Genomic DNA, 15785 nt, shown 5'->3' on the forward strand with positions numbered 1-15785 from the left:
GTAGAGGAGCAAATGCAAGAAACTGTAAAATTAAAGTGAAAATACATAGCACACTCAGATGGTCGGTGTCCAAAAGCTTTTTATTTTTATTTTTAAGTAACGTTTCGGCAAAAAAGCCTAGTTTTCTTATCACAAACAGACCTGCATAGTTGTGTTTTGTTTCTTTCACACATGTTTAACACACAAATCCTGTCAATTTAGGCCGAGTTCTTTTCTGTTCCACCTCGTGATGTCATGTGGTGATACAGAACATGCTTCACTGTGTTTCTAAACTCCATACGGCTTCACTAGAATCATTTGGACGATTTCAGACCTGGAATTGTCACTCTCTGCTGAACAAAAGGGTAAAAGGAGCTGTTAAACTACCACTACGTGACATCACAAGGTGGAACAGAGCATTTTGAGCTCAAAGAGTTACTCAAACATGTGTGTCCAGGTCTGTTTTTGAGGAGGTCACAACATTATAACATGTTTTTTAAGATTTTAGGGTATTAATTAAGTAGTAACTAAGCCTGAATCATTCTTAAAAAATATTTGTTCATTATGATTTAAGTCTTTGTTCATGCTTTATTAAGACTAATTAAAGTATAGTTATTATAAAGTGTTACCTTATACCTCTACGTATTAAATAGTTCACAGTAATAAACAACTATATCAGTGTTGACCAGAACTACGGCAGGTCTGAAACGCTTCAGTCTGTAACATATCGCTGTAGATACACACTGTACAGAGCGCCCCCTACTGCTGACGATGTGTATAGAAGATTCATTTTTAATCTGCTTTTGCCCATTTCAAATAAAGAGAGATGGATTTATGAAATACGAATAAAAAACATGGATAAACCCTTGTTGTAATCATGAATTCTATGAAATTTTTTATATTTGGTAAATGAAACATATATAAAGTAAAGAATAAAACTGTAAAAAAAAAAACCAGCAACTGTAGTACAAGCCAGCTTGCAGATTTCAGCATTAAAAACGAGACAATCTAACATTTCATCCAGTTTAATTTATTTAACAGTTATTGTAAAACAAAAATGATGAATAACCAGCACATGGATAAAACTACACATTTAAAGTTAAAATCAAGTAAGTTTAATGTGAAAAATGTTTGTGCAAATCCGTCTGTGACATTATCAACAACTGAAAATAATTACATGTTATTATTATCATTTTGCATTTCAGTTTAAAATCATCGTATTGTGTAACTTTTTTGGGTCTAGGGTCCGCCACTTGCTTGTCTCCATGGTGATACTACGGTTTTGCCTTGATAGTAAACTTTGTAATCACCATAGAGACAGGTTAAAGGTCAGATCTATGGAAAAGCAAGCCTTCACATGGTAAGAATTTGCATTTTTTAAGCTTTTTTTGAGCTATAAAACACTTGTAATTGAACAAAAGCAAGGAAAATATGTGTAATGCCCTACTGAGGAACATTCCAGGCCAAAACATGACATATCCATGACGACAAGAACGTAGCAGACCCTCCACTGTAGAAGTTACACAGTGCACCTTTAAATTAATCTGAACTGTTTTCTACACCAGATGTTTTTAATACCTTGAAAAACATCCATTCTTAAAGCGATAGAAGTCGCCTCTCCACAGATCTGACCTGTAACTCGATCTGGTTGAGTTATCTGCTTGTTTCCACGGACGTAGATCAATTTAATACCATACTGTGGGATATTCCGGGCAAAGAGCAATGAAATCTCCATGGAAAAAAGCAAACGGCAATGACCTATCACCCAGAAAAGTTACACAATGCACCTTTAAATTATCCTGAGATCAGTAAGAAATTCTACGTAACGAGTTAAAATACGACACTATACCCTCTATTAATCAGATCTTAAATGGGAAATATAAGTTAATGAGCAACCCTCTACAATCTGAAAATATCCGTGAGCAGTTTAGGTTCACGAAGGCACCGCCGTGTTGCGTTTAAGGTCGTCTTTAACCGAGGCCGTTAAGCATTTCCGCGGCCTGTTTGTGAACCTGCAAAGAAAACAACACTGGTGAGTAAATATTTAATCTTTTAAGTTACTAAAATGCAAAAAATAAAAGTGTGTCCTGTGTGTAAAATTGTTAGTTTAAATTGACACTTTGCAGGGACATCGCTCTGGGGGTGTTCTACATGGATCTTACCATAGAGTTACCATGGTGACACAATGTACACCAAGGACCTCCAACATTTTTCCATCAGTGAGCTACCTACAAAATGAGCTACTCATTTTAAGAATTGCAAAGAAATTAGAGTCATGGCGAGGCTTAGACAAGGAACACTAAGATGGATATAAAACAAAAAAACATTATTATTTATTAGTGCACAGTTGGGCATCAAAATTCTACATTTATAGTGGTAATTGATCAGATTTTACTTATTTAGTACAATATATAGAATTCAGAAATCCCTTGGCGAGCTACTTTGAATGGAGTGGAGAGATACTGGCAGAGGGTCAATCCTGTGTTTGCTTATTTCTAAGATTTTTCTCAAAATTAAACTCTAAGTCAAGTCATTTTTATGTGTATACTGCATTTAAAGGGATGATCCAGAGTCATTTCAACCTAGGATTCTTTACACCATGACCTCTACATTACATCTGTACTCAAGTGTTGCAGAAGAATACTGTAGGTTGGGTGTAATTGAGAGAAATGTGGATAAAATCTGATGCAAATTGATGATAAAGAAAATGTGGGAACATAGGGCCTAATTTTTGTTAAAAAACAACAACAACAAAAACAAAACTGGTAACACTTTATAATAACTACACCTTGTTTATGCTTTATTAAGGCTAAATAAAGACTTAATTAATAATGATTCACGCTTAGTAACTAATTACTACCTGAATTAGCACTTAACTTGCACTTAATTCGCCTGTGCTGTAAATAGTTACTCAATATTTCTTAATTACTCATGAACTAATCATTTGTGTGTGCATTTGAAAATGTATATTTAAGTACAAATTTGAGCATTTATTAATGATTAGTAAGCCATGAGAGAATGATTTACTAGTAATGCATTATTGTTTCTCTGGAATTTGACCAACCTTAACAAATGCTTAATAAAGAATAATTCGTCTTCACTTTAGAAAAGCTCTCAGAAAGACTTAACTAACAGATAACAGCTGCCTGAATGATCATTGCATTGCATTATTAGTAAATCATTCTCTCATAACTTACTAATCATTAATAAATGCTCAAATGTGAACTTAAATATGCATTTGTAAACATGCAAATGGTTAGTTCATGAGTAATTACGAAGTATTGAGTAACTATTTACTGCACAGGCAAATTAACTGCAAGTTAAGTGCTAATTCAGGTAGTAATTAAGTAGTTACTAAGCATGAATCATTATTAATTAAGTCTTTGTTCATGCTTTATTAAGGCTAAATAAGGTGTAGTTATTATAAAGTGTTACCAAAAAACTTAGAAATGAGGAAACCGGCATGCTCCCCTGATGTACACATTAGCAAAAACTGCCAAAAATGTTTTAAGATCGTCTGAAAACTCTGATCAATGCGAGCGTTCACGGTCCCATTTAGGAGTTTGATTTTCAACAAAAAGGTGAGAGTGACTAACTGAAAAACTATTGATTAATGCTAGCTAGTTTGTGACTGTAATTTTATGTGTGACTTGTTAAAGCGCACAAATCAGCTGACCTGGTGTAGTTCCTCCTAAGTCAGGTTTTTCTGGTCAAATTGTGTTGAAACAAAACTCGAATTACAGGCTAATTTGAGTAACACTGCTTCATTACGACATGCCTCTATTTAGACGTGCTGGTTTTCTGACACTTTTTAGTATCATGAACCCCCCATATGCTGCGTAGACCGTGCCTCCTCCAGTGTTTCCGGCACCACTAAACCAGGACTAAACCAGGACTAAAATCAGGTCTAAACCAGGTCTAAACCATGCCTGCTCCGAATATTGTCCCGAAAAGGGTGCCCCCCTGGTCTGCGAAATATTATCGGACATAAAACTGGTCCATGGTGCAAAAAAAGTAGACATTTTCCCGAAGGCTGGCCTATGCTCTTTTTTTTAAAACGCATGACTGTTTCCCCCAGCGACATTTTCCCACTGTCTGATATTCTTTGTGGCTGAAGTATGCACTGGTCAGGTGCTTTGCCCAAGCATTTTATGATATCTTTGAAAAATAGTAAAGTGCTGCTACTCTGACAATGAAAAAAAAAAAAGTTGAAGTAGTGGGACGCTTGAAAACTAATGTTTATACCGCTACTCTAGAGACTTGTTTAGCAGCACAAATCAGCTCCACTTTTGTAGTTCCTGCTAAATCAGTTCTTTCTGGTCAGATTGTGTTAAAAATAAAGCTCAGATTAAAGTCTAACTTGAGTAACAGAGCTTCAAACGGTGTAGTGCTTTCGGTTAGCATCACAAAACTGTTACCTCTTTGTCCTCGTGAGTGAGAGGGTGGTACTCTTTTGCTTTGGTCAGCCACAGTTTGGCGTTCTCTTTGTCATTTATCTTCAGATACGTCTTTCCGAGCATCAGTAAGTTCATACTGTAGAAGTTTGGATCCTCTGCAAGAAAAAAGAAAACAATATGATTATTATTTAACCAGTACAGTTTCACTTAGACTGTGGGATTTTGAGGTCATTTGTAGTTGAGGGCGGCTTGCAGCCGAGCGTGAAGCGGCTGGAATGAGGATCAGCTCCTCCATATCCGAGGCCATGGTTCTCGACCGGAGAAAGGTGTCTTGCCCTCTCCAGGTGGGTGGAGAGTCACTGCCTCAAGTGGAGGAGTTCATATATCTCAGGGTCTTGTTCACAAGTGAAGCTCGGAGGACGGAACGTGAGATTGACAGGTGGATCAGTGCAGCGTCTGCAGTGATGCAGTCGCTGTATTGGATCGTTGTGGTGAAGAGGGAGCTGAGCTGAAAGGCAAAGCTCTCAATTTCCCGTCAATCTACCCTCACCTATGGTCATGAGCTCTGGGTAATGCCCGAAAGGACAAGAACGCGGATACAAGCGGCTGAAATGAGTTTCCTCTGCAGGGTGGCTGGGCCCTTAGAGATAGGGTGAGGAGCTCAGTCACACGGGAGGAGCTCGGACTAGAGCCACTGCTCCTCAAAGTCGAGAGGAGCAGTTGAGGTGGCTCGGGCATCTGTTCCAGATGCCTCCTGGGCGCCTCCCTCGGGAGGTGTTCTGGCCCCGAGGAAGGTCCAGGACACGCTGGAGGGACTATGTCTCTGGGCTGGCCTGGGAACGCCTTGGAGTCCCCCTGGAGGAGCTGGAGAAAGTGTCCGGGGTGAAGGAAGTCTGGGAGTCCCTGCTTAGACTGCTGCCCCCAGATAAGTGGAAGAAAATGGATGGATTTGTAGTTTGTATTTTTGTAATAATCTAATAGTTACAGTACAGTAATTATTTTGGGATTAGGCAATTCATTTTTGTTTAAATAATTGTGTTCTGATACTGTACCTGCTTCTGCTTTCAAGAAGTAATCCAAAGCCTGAAAAACACAAATACAGAATATTAAAACATGCAAACAACCAGCAGACAGATTTGACTTATTTCTTGTCGCAGCGATGTTTCTGTCAATCTGCTCCAGTTGCTTACAGAAGTAGCTCACCAATACCGACAGTGACTTAAAATTTAACAACATTGTAATCAAATAAACTGTAACTATTATAGAGAAATTATTAAAGAAAGCAAAACCGAACCCACTGACCTCTTGATACGTCGACATTGGGGGAGTGGCAAAAATAACTGCTGCCATTTTACGCTGGTACCAGGGCAAATCGGCAAACGCAAAACACCTGAAAATATATTTAAATAAAACAAAAATGAAAAGAAAAACATTTAAAGAGAATTTCAGTTTAAATGTACACTCTGTAACTTTTCTGGTGGAGTGTCAATTCACTGGTTTGTCAAGCTTAATGCCATATTGTGGAACATTCTAGGCAAAGCAGGTAGCAGACCCAAATTATTCTGCCCTGTAAGATATTGCTGATTTTTATATTTTTATTACATCAGTTTAACGGTCTCACCAATATCCGAGGATGTGCAGTGAAGTGGCGTCTTTTGGATTCAAGTCAATAGCTCTCTGAAAAAAAGAAGCACAAATTATATCTAAAAAACTGTATTTAAGACAATGTTGAAAAGCTCATGGACCATTCTCTTGTTTTGGCTCGTTCTCATTTGATTAACAAGGACTCATTATATTACCTACATTAGATTTGATCATTATTTTCAAGCAGTTAATCTTACATGTTCTCTATTTCTTGCAGTTTTATCTTGTCCAAAAGTCTCATAAATAACAGACCTGCAGATGTTCCCTGATGATGTAGGAGTTTCCCAACTTCACTTTGATTCCTTCATAATCCCCAATGTCACTCAGACAGATGGCGTACCACTGCAACAAAACACAAAACACAAAACACGATTATTTTTAGTAACACGACAAGGATGGCCAAGGGTTAAAGGTACACTAAGTAACAATGTGGCATTAAACTTAACACCACAGGTCAGATCTATGGAGAGGTGAAGAATTGTTTTTTTTACATTTTTTTTTATTTTGTAGACATACGAAATCAGAAGTGAATGCTAGTGTTTCAATGAGAATAGCGAGGCCAGGTGGTGACCTTTTTCAGCCTGTTTCATCAGCAGGTTTCACTTCTTGGAAACCGTCTGACCTCACAGCATTAGGAGTCGTTTGCTCAACGTTAGGCAGGTACATTTTTAATTTAACCAATCGCTGCTATTTGGTCATGATGTATGTAATGCGCCACTAACAGAGTTAACTGGTATATTAAGCTTTTCCCAAATCCCGTAGGAAGAAGGACAATAATGTCTTTCCCCTTGATAAAATTCACCAAACATTCTCTTTGTTCCGGCTTTAAATCCTCGAGCTTGGGAATTGTTGACAACACAGAATGTCTGTCTCTTCACTGATTGGCTGGTGCCCGGATTTGCACTTCCGAGGTTCTTGCAAACCGTCTAGTGTATTCTGATTCCTGATCTAGTCACTGGAGAGAAATGAAATTGAGCAGAGGCACTAGGTGGCGCCAGCCTGGCTACCCACCATGAGTAAATTTAGTAGTTTAAGTCGCAATTAGGGTTGGCAAAAGTATTGAAAATCACACACTAAACAATACAAGAACTAGTATTGAAACACATTTCACTGTTCAGTTTCTGATTTTGGTCTCACAAATTTGTATTTATTTGATTTAATATTTTTGTTTCCATCTAGTTCTGCTTTTTGGAGCTGTAAGAGATGTAACTCACCAAGACCGAACTGACTCAATGTAAATAGACGACAAAAGCTTTCAGAGGCGATGAAAGCAGACGGCCTGAACTTGAAAACGTTCTTGAAGACGTGCACACCTGCGGATTATATTCAGGTGCGACCTATATATGTACAGTTTTAAAATTTGGTTAAAATTTAGTTGATGCGGCTTATATTCAGGTGCGTTCAATAGTCAGTAATAGAAAATACGGTAATTATTTTTTGTCCAATCCAAATGTAAACAACACAGGGGAAAAAATCTGACGAGATTATTTTTCTCACACCAGGTGGTGAACTTTTTACCCACCGTGAGTAAATTTGGAAATATTAAATTATGTAGCCATGAAAAAATTTATATTCAAATCATCACAGTATTGACAATTTGTCCCTTGGTCTTCTCTCAGTGCCAAAAATAAAAAACAGTGAGCAAAGCAAAGGGTGGCTATTAAAAAAATAATAAAATGAGTTATTCTGAGTTTATTTTTTTTTACTACAAACTGTGTGTACTTAAAGCCTGTGTAAACCTGCGTCTCACTTTATGCGCGGCGAAGTTGGTCTCCTCCTTCTCCAGAGCCCTTTTGGCACAATCCAGAGCCTCGTAGACCAGCTGTTTCTTCTTCTCTGGTGCGGTGTCCGGTAGAAGAGCCAGATCCCGAGACGCACGAGCCAAACGCCACAAGAACTCTGCGTCATCTCTGAGAAAACACTTACATTTATTATATATAGTTATTATACATGGGCCTGTCGTAATAACACATTTTAAAGTGTGACATTTTGCTAAAGAAAATACAGACGATACATTTTGTACTGCATCGTGTCTCTGATTAGAGGAGCTCAAACTGTGGACAAATATCAAATCAAATATTTATAAAAATGGCAGTTGTTCACATTTGATATTTTATACAGTAAAATGTTTTATTTTTTAAGTTTTAAATTTAGAATGTCAGAAAAAATGTCCAAATTAAAAGGTGCATTGTGTAACTTTTATTCAATTACAGATGGTTTTACGGCTCAAAAATATCTTAATTAACAGGTGTTTTGACTGTGAGCCTCTCCACAGTTCTGACCTGTAACTTGGTCTGGTTTGGTCTCCATGGAGATAGAAAGGTTTAATGCCGTACTGTGAAACACTCCAAAAAAAGCAATAACATCTCCCTGGATTAAGCCGTTTGTTGGGCCCTCCAGCGGAAAAGTTACACAATGCATCTTTAATATTACATTAAATCTCAGTACATTTCAGTACAAACCTGTTTTTGTGCTGCAGTAGAAGCTGATAGAGTTTATCAGTTTCCGCACAGCTGTAGAGGTAATCCGCCTGCTCCAACAGCTCCTCTGAGAAAAAACAGAAATGTACTCGTGATAAAAAGGCTAGACAATAATCGTTTGTGTAATATTTTATATCGTAATCGTGATTAGGGGTGTAACAATGACTGAAATATCGTAATATTGCATTGTCAAAAGTCTATCAGCAACATCGTGGGCCATTACAGTATTTTGACTCTTTAGTCTCTTTGCTTAATTTCATTGTTATGGTGCAGCAACAGCTAAAAGAAACAGAGAGAACTACATAGACCATGATCCTTTGCTCTTTTTCAGTGCTTCTCTCATTCCTCTTTTCTCTCTCAGTCTGGACAGGACCCTCTGCCGGAGCCTCAGAGCGTGGAGGAGGTTTATCGTCAGGACTCTCACTCCCCCTCTGCTCAGGTGTGGGACGTTTCCCTCTCACAGATCCTCGTTTTCAGAAAAGATTAAAGTTCTCAGTGTAGTCCAGTCCTCAGAGCACACACAATGAACAGCCACGTGTTCAGATGAAGCAGACGGGCAAGTTTATCCATCTTTCTTAGGCGTATGTTAGGAAGAGGTCCACTGATAAATGTCTTAACCTCCACTTTATTAAGCTCCTCAAATAATTTATTGAAATCCCTTTTAAAGCCTTCACTCTGTTCCATTCTGATGTCCACGGCACCCACATGCAATCAGCTGTTTAACTCCTTGTTGTGCTGACAGAACTTTTGTCAGGAGTTTTGTAATCTCAGACACAGTGTAAATTGGGGTAGCAGCATGTTTGGATTCCTCTGTGGTTTACAACACTAAGTTTATATTTCAGTAGTTTTGTAAATTTTTCTGGACTCATTTAAAATATGAGCAGTGAACAGAATCCAATTTTTAAAACATGAACCATTAACTGAATAGGAATCGAAATGCCTGTGAGAAAATCACAATTAAGATATTTTCCAACAAACCATTCATCCCTAAGTTATGAATAAAGTAATAAAATAAAATTAGAAATACAATGTGCTTTTCAAATACTTTTGGTCACAGAGCGATTACTGCATACGTCCTACCTGTTGCTGTCGCCATCTTGAATATACAGTAGTTTATCTTGCCTATCCTGTTGAGTTGCCTATTAAACTTCTAGTCCATCTAGTTTTCTCTCCTTTTTTTTGGCTTTGAGCTATGTGTTATGACAAGTTATGACCACAAGATGGAGGTAGTGTGAGTGTTATGATGACAACTACGGCAGAATGGATTTAAAGAGGAGGTAATTTACTTCTCTGGGGTCTTAACTGCTAAATTAATATATTTAGATCACCACGTTAGCTTTTCTTGTTTTGAAAATGCCATATTTGCGTATTCAAAATATTAAGTTGTACAATTTTATATCACGTTTTTGTATATCTATGGGGAATTGTTGTGTGGGAGCGTGGGTGATGTAGACTTGTGGGCGGAGTCTTGGACAAAATCTTAGAGCTAATCCTAATGGGTCTGAATAGGGTCCGGGAGAGATCACTAGATTACTCAAACATGAATGGTTGGCGTATAAAACCTCTTTAGGCATGTTTTTGAAGAGCGTTTTGAAGCTCAAAAGAATCTTTAAACAGTAAAAGGTTAATCAATAAATACTAGGGATGTAACAATAACCAAAATATCGTGATATCGTATCGTAAAAAATCTCTCAATAATATCATGGGCTGTCACAATATATTGAATTATACGTTTCTTTGCTTAAATGCATAGTTTTATAGTAAAAACATCTTATAAACATGGGGAACTACATATCCCATGATTCATTTCAGTGCAGACAACATGAAGAAATATGTTTTTTACTTGAATTCTTGGGATTATCATGGAAATAATTCACATCAAAATCTTGTCAAGGTATTTTAAAAGCAAAAAAGTGTCAAGGGCACCACATCAGTATACAGTTGAGGTAGCAGGGATTGAACCAGCAACCTTGCAAATAAATACCCACCTCTGTCCAAAGCGAGCACCACAGATGAACGCTGGACTCTTTGGTAGAGTTCATGTCCCAGTAAAGAAAGTGTAGGGACGCCTAAAAGAACAGACACCCTCCCGTGCTGTGGAAACAAAACAGAAAAATAAGTTTGACCAAATTATGGACAGTTTATAATTTACAAGAGGATATAGAAATGGATGTTTTGAAGGTGTGTACAATTAAGTCTAGTAAAAATCGCAATTAGGGTCGTCAAAAGTATTGAAAATCACATACTAAACAAAACTAGAACTAGTATTGAAACTAGATACTCATTTGAACAAGTATCGATACTAAAAAAGTCATGATCTTGAGCTGTATCAGTACAAGTAGACTAGTACCTGGACCACTGAGGGATTACACAGATATAAGACCACATGTAAATATATATATATAAAAGAAAATACTAGGATTTTTAGGGATTTAGGGATGGGACAAGATAAAATTTCCGCAAGATAAGATGAGATACGACATTGGGACTACGAGAACGAGACACGATGAGATTTTTTTAACATTAGGGCTGGGTATCATTCAGAAGTTGCCGATACGATACATACCTCGATACAGTGATCTTACGATTCGATACGATTCAGTACGAATATATTTCAAAACGATTCAGTACGGTTCAATAAAAATAAAGGTTAAATCATGGCTGTGATACTAAAAGTCTTTGTTAAACCACTTCTTGTGCAAAGTTCATATGAAACACAAACATTTTAATCATCAAAACAGTGAAAATGTCAAATGTGTTGCAAAAATAAGTTTCCTTCCTCTAAACAAACAACAAAACTGTAACTCTGTAACAAAATAATTTAGTAAAATACACCAAAAAATACTCTTGGCGATATATCGATACAGTAGCTCAGGATATTGATACTGTATCATCACATTAAACGATACGATACATCAATATTTTTATTTCTATTCTAGTTCTGCTTTTTGGAAGTGTAAGAGACCAACTCACCAATACGTAACTTTTTTTGTCCAATCCAAATGTAAACACTTGGAAAAAAAATCTCACAAGATTGTTTTTCTCATCGATCTTGTGGCAATTTTGTCTCACGGGATCTTGTACCATCCCTATGATTTAATGGTAAAAATCACATTCTATTGTCTAAAGAGTGTTTTTTTTTCAGGTCCAAATTTGCCAAGGATTGAGATGTGCAGTGTCAAAAGTGGCCAGTATAAATTTCGTTGGTCTGAGCCTTAAATTCTGAAATTCTGCACCTGTAACCTGACACCAATCACCATTATCAATATCTGTGCATCTTTACAGAGTTTATGACTTACAAAAGCTGAGGGATGACCTTATTTTGTGTTTATTATTTCCTATTTGTAAACATATAGTTTCTTTTTGTACATTTGTTGTTTAAGGGATTAAAGGTGCATTGTGTAACTCATATGCTTTTATCCCTGGAGATGTTATTGCTGTGTCTGGAATGTTTCACAGTATAGTATTAAACCTTTCTATGTTCATGGAGACCAAAATCAGACCAAGTTCAGTCAGAATGTCTGTTTTTCTAGGTATTTTGGAGCTATAAACCCACCTGTACTTGAATAAATAGAAAGTAGAGAAGTTTAATGTCATACTGTGGAACAAGCAGGCAACGGACCACCAGCAAAAAAGTTACAAAGTGCACCTTTAAAAACAACTTGTTCCATTCTGTAACAATGAATACTTTAGTCTTAGCTGCAGACTGACCCTGCTGACCTTTCACCTACATCAGCACAGAGAGCAGCTACTGTGAGCTCAAATACTTCTACTAGCAAATACCACTATATAATCTCATAGTTCACATACTAAAACTCTTGTGTAAATAATGCTTTAAACCAAGTTAGTTTTGGCACTGTTGTACAAATATTTGGGTGAGAATGAGTAAAACAATTGTCTTTGTGTGGTTAGGGCTGTCTCACACTGGGTTTTATGTTTGATCTATGTTTGGCACACTTTAAAAAGAAAATAAATCAACAATGTATAACTGAAAATATATAGCTACAAATAATTAAAAAAAAAAAATTGCTACAAATAATAAAAAAGGGAACTATTAAAATGGGATGACAGTGTAACAAAAAATTATCAAGTTTTGAATTTCCAGAGTAAAATATGAGTTACTTTGTATTTTTCCCAGAGAAGCAGTTTTCTAACCTCAAAGTTACTATTTAGAGGTCAGAAAACTGCTTTGAGCTTCACAAAGTATAATAATGATGAAATGTAAATAAAGTGACAAACTGTTCTGGACTCAACTTTTCTGTAAGAATTTGTCCAGTAAAACCTCAAAATGTGGATTTCTCCTTTGTAAAAATGTTTAGTGTCTATCATAATCTCTTGTCAAAATACACAAATAATTTAAAACACAATTGTGAATGGTTTTAAACTGGGCTCTGATCTCACTCACATGTATCTGAGTGGTTTTCTTTTCCAAATTGTACCTAATTTTTCATAATGTGTGATATTCTGAAGTTAATCGCAGTTTTCCCATTAAAATCACATTATGTTCCACTTCACTTTTGCCTCCAGCTGCATTCAATCTGATATTTAGAATGCTTTTGTTTACAGTTTTTTAAGCAGTCCATATTTAAATACATTATCCTGTTAAGAAGTTTGTGGGCAACAACTTCGAACTTTTGGTATGAAAAAAATCTATCATAAAAAATCTATCATAAAAAATCTAAAATCTATCAAAAGAGGTATTAATAAGTTATAATAAGTTATAGAGAAGGGTACACACCATGCTTCAGCTTCTTGGCATGTGTGTATTTCACAATATTTCATTCAATTTCACATATTCTAGTAATACATAAAATAACATGACTTTGTATGTGACATGGGCTTCTTAAACTTTCCTCAATACCAGCTATCAGCAAGTATTATAACATTACAGCAATCTTAAATGACAGCTTCATTGTCCCAAAATTTTGCCTTTTGCCACAAAACAGTCCAATGTCTCCAATTGGAAATAATCAATTTGTGGTTAATTCAAGAATTTAAAACTCATGTTTCTGTGCCCCAAAAGAGAATATTTAAATGTACGATTCTGTTATTGTATTGCCTCTATAAGCGATAAAGACTGTTATTAGATGTTAAAAAATGACTTTGTGATCTGACCTGGACCAACTAAACTTAACTCAGTACCAGCTATTACCAAAAAATCTTGTTGTCATGAGACTAGAACACCAGATTATTTAATTATGCCAACATTTTGCCTTTCTTGCAAACACAATAGTCCAATGTCTAGGTTGAAATATTTAGAGTTTGCAGTTTATACATGAATTGAATACCATATTTCCCATTGACTAGAAAACCCATTGACTAGAAAAACATTGATAATTTACCACAGGGATGTTGCAGGCATGGTTTACTAGTAAATACATGGTAATTTAGGGTCCCTTAGTGTGCCCTGTCCCAGCAGATTTATCCAAAACAAGTGATTTGCCTCAGTTTTATACTGGAAATGCCCCACATGTCCCTATTTTTGACCAATTTGACACCTGCCAACAGTAAACAGAGGCATAAATTGTAATTAGTTTTGGTAAAATACAGAAAAGCTGCTTAAAAATGACCAAAACACAAAGAAAATGTGACTATACTGACTCATATGTTGGTCATGAATGGTCTCTCCATAACAATTTTCCTTATGGGGGAGGGCCCAGTTTTTTTATTCTGAAATTCTGGTCACTCTAATTTTGTCTTGCTTGCAAACACAATAGTCCAATGTGTGGGTTTGTGTCAAATGGTGACGTCTCCAATTTGAAATATTTAGAGTTTGCAGTTTATAAATGAATTAAATACCATATTTCCAATAGACAAACCACCGATAATTTACAATAGGGATGTTGCGTGCATGGTCGGCTAGTAAATACATGGTAATTTAGGATGACCAGACGTCCATATTTACCCGGGACAGTCGCAGTTTTGAGCCCTGTGTCCCCTGTCCCAGCAGATTTATCCAAAACCAGTGATTTGTCCCAGTTTTATACAAGAAATGCCCCAGGTATCCCTATTTTTGACCAAGTTGACACCTGCCAACTGGAACGAGAGGCATAAATTGTAATTAGTTTCGATAAAATACAGAAAAGCTGCTTAAAAATTACCATAACACAAAGAAAATGTGTTCTGTCATTCTAATTTAGCCTTTCTTGCAAACACAATAGTCCAATGTCTGGGTTTGGGTCAATTGCTGAAGTCTGCAATTTAAAATATTTAGAGTTTACAGTTTATAAATGAATTGAATACCATATTTTCCATTGACTACAAAACCCATAAACCATTGCTAGTTTACCATAGGTTTGTTGCATGGATGGTTTATTAGTAAATACATGGTAATTACACGGGAAATATGACCTTAGTTTACCTTAAATGCATTTGTTGTCCTTCTCGCAGCTGTCCAGTAATAAAACGCTCTTGTACGGATATTTTTGCTTCTGGAAACAGACAAAACAGCCCTACAGAGAGTGAACCCAGCTCCAGCCATCGTCAAAGTAGAAAAAAGCGATCCAGCCTGTGTCAAAGGTTCATAAAGGAGAGATGGGAAGCGCCTACAAAATGCTACAACTACTACACAGGCGCAGTGTGTCGCTCTGAAAGTAAACAAACATGCACTAAAACTTTATCATAGCAAAACGCAGCGAAATGTAAAATCTAAGTGAATTACCACAAATAATAAACAACGAAAAGTTTCAGCACGTGTGTAAAAAAAAAAATCAAAAATATGAATCAAAACAGGAAAAACTAGTTAGATTTCATCGTAAAGCGCTATTTTTAAGCGTTTAAACTATCCCAAACACACGTGCATTTTCTTATTATATTATAACCATGCGGATCTAACTGTTGTTTAATTAAAAGTTAGGTTTATAACAAATAATTTCAAGATTTTGCAAAGAATTGCAAAAAAAAAAAAAAAAAAAAAAAAAAAAAAAAAAAAAAAAGCATGTTCTTTAAAATAAGCAACCGATGTGAAACAAAGCATGACTATGGTTCCGCTCTGTGTCATCCGCGCCTCATCCGTTATTCAACATTTTTATATGTAAAGGTAATTATTTATTTCTTCATATATTGAAATAATAAAGCATCCTGATCAATAAAAAACTGTTATTTTTAAATATTTTTTTCTACATATTTTAGTTCCTACCCACTGCTTAACATTTCTGTATGTAAATGTAATTAATATATGATTATTTCTTCATTTATTGAAATAATCATTTATTCTGGTTAATAAAAAATTGTTATTTTTTAATATAAATTTTTTACATATTTTAGTTCCCGCCCACTGCTTACG

The 15785-nt window shown here is 36.1% G+C and overlaps 1 protein-coding gene across 4 annotated transcripts; it reads right to left on the reverse strand.

Moving 5' to 3' along the window:
- Positions 1-993: 993 nt before the first annotated feature.
- On the reverse strand, positions 994-15399 carry rmdn1 (regulator of microtubule dynamics 1). Of its 4 annotated transcripts, XM_020923183.2 has the most exons (10): positions 14862-15399; positions 10489-10594; positions 8483-8567; positions 7771-7930; positions 6273-6362; positions 5998-6053; positions 5679-5766; positions 5429-5459; positions 4398-4531; positions 994-1991 (listed from the first exon to the last, which is right to left on the reverse strand). In XM_020923183.2, the coding sequence occupies exons 1-10, from the start codon at positions 14979-14981 to the stop codon at positions 1950-1952; spliced, it is 912 nt and encodes a 303-aa protein (XP_020778842.1). In that variant the 5' UTR covers positions 14982-15399; the 3' UTR covers positions 994-1949. The 4 variants fall into 4 exon arrangements, with proteins under 4 accessions (XP_020778842.1, XP_055007023.1, XP_055007022.1 ...); XM_055151048.1 differs by lacking the exons at positions 10489-10594; positions 14862-15399 and adding an exon at positions 9581-9629; XM_055151047.1 differs by lacking the exons at positions 994-1991; positions 4398-4531 and adding an exon at positions 4540-5288.
- Between the last annotated feature and the right edge of the window lie 386 nt (positions 15400-15785).

This window comes from Boleophthalmus pectinirostris, unplaced genomic scaffold (genome assembly GCF_026225935.1).
Source record: "Boleophthalmus pectinirostris isolate CB_2022bp ecotype Guang Dong unplaced genomic scaffold, ASM2622593v1 HiC_scaffold_15, whole genome shotgun sequence".
NCBI classification, from domain to species: Eukaryota; Metazoa; Chordata; class Actinopteri; order Gobiiformes; family Gobiidae; genus Boleophthalmus; species Boleophthalmus pectinirostris.

Excerpts from the sequence above, each read along its gene's own strand:
- rmdn1 (XM_020923183.2), bottom strand. The coding sequence starts at position 14,981 with ATGGCTGGAGCTGGGTTCACTCTCTGTAGGGCTGTTTTGTCTGTTTCC. Across the intron at positions 6,363-7,770 it reads CCAACTTCGCCGCGCATAAA|TGGTACGCCATCTGTCTGAG; the intron begins GTGAGACGCAGG and ends GTTTTGTTGCAG. Across the intron at positions 6,054-6,272 it reads TCATCAGGGAACATCTGCAG|AGAGCTATTGACTTGAATCC; the intron begins GTCTGTTATTTA and ends TCTTTTTTTCAG.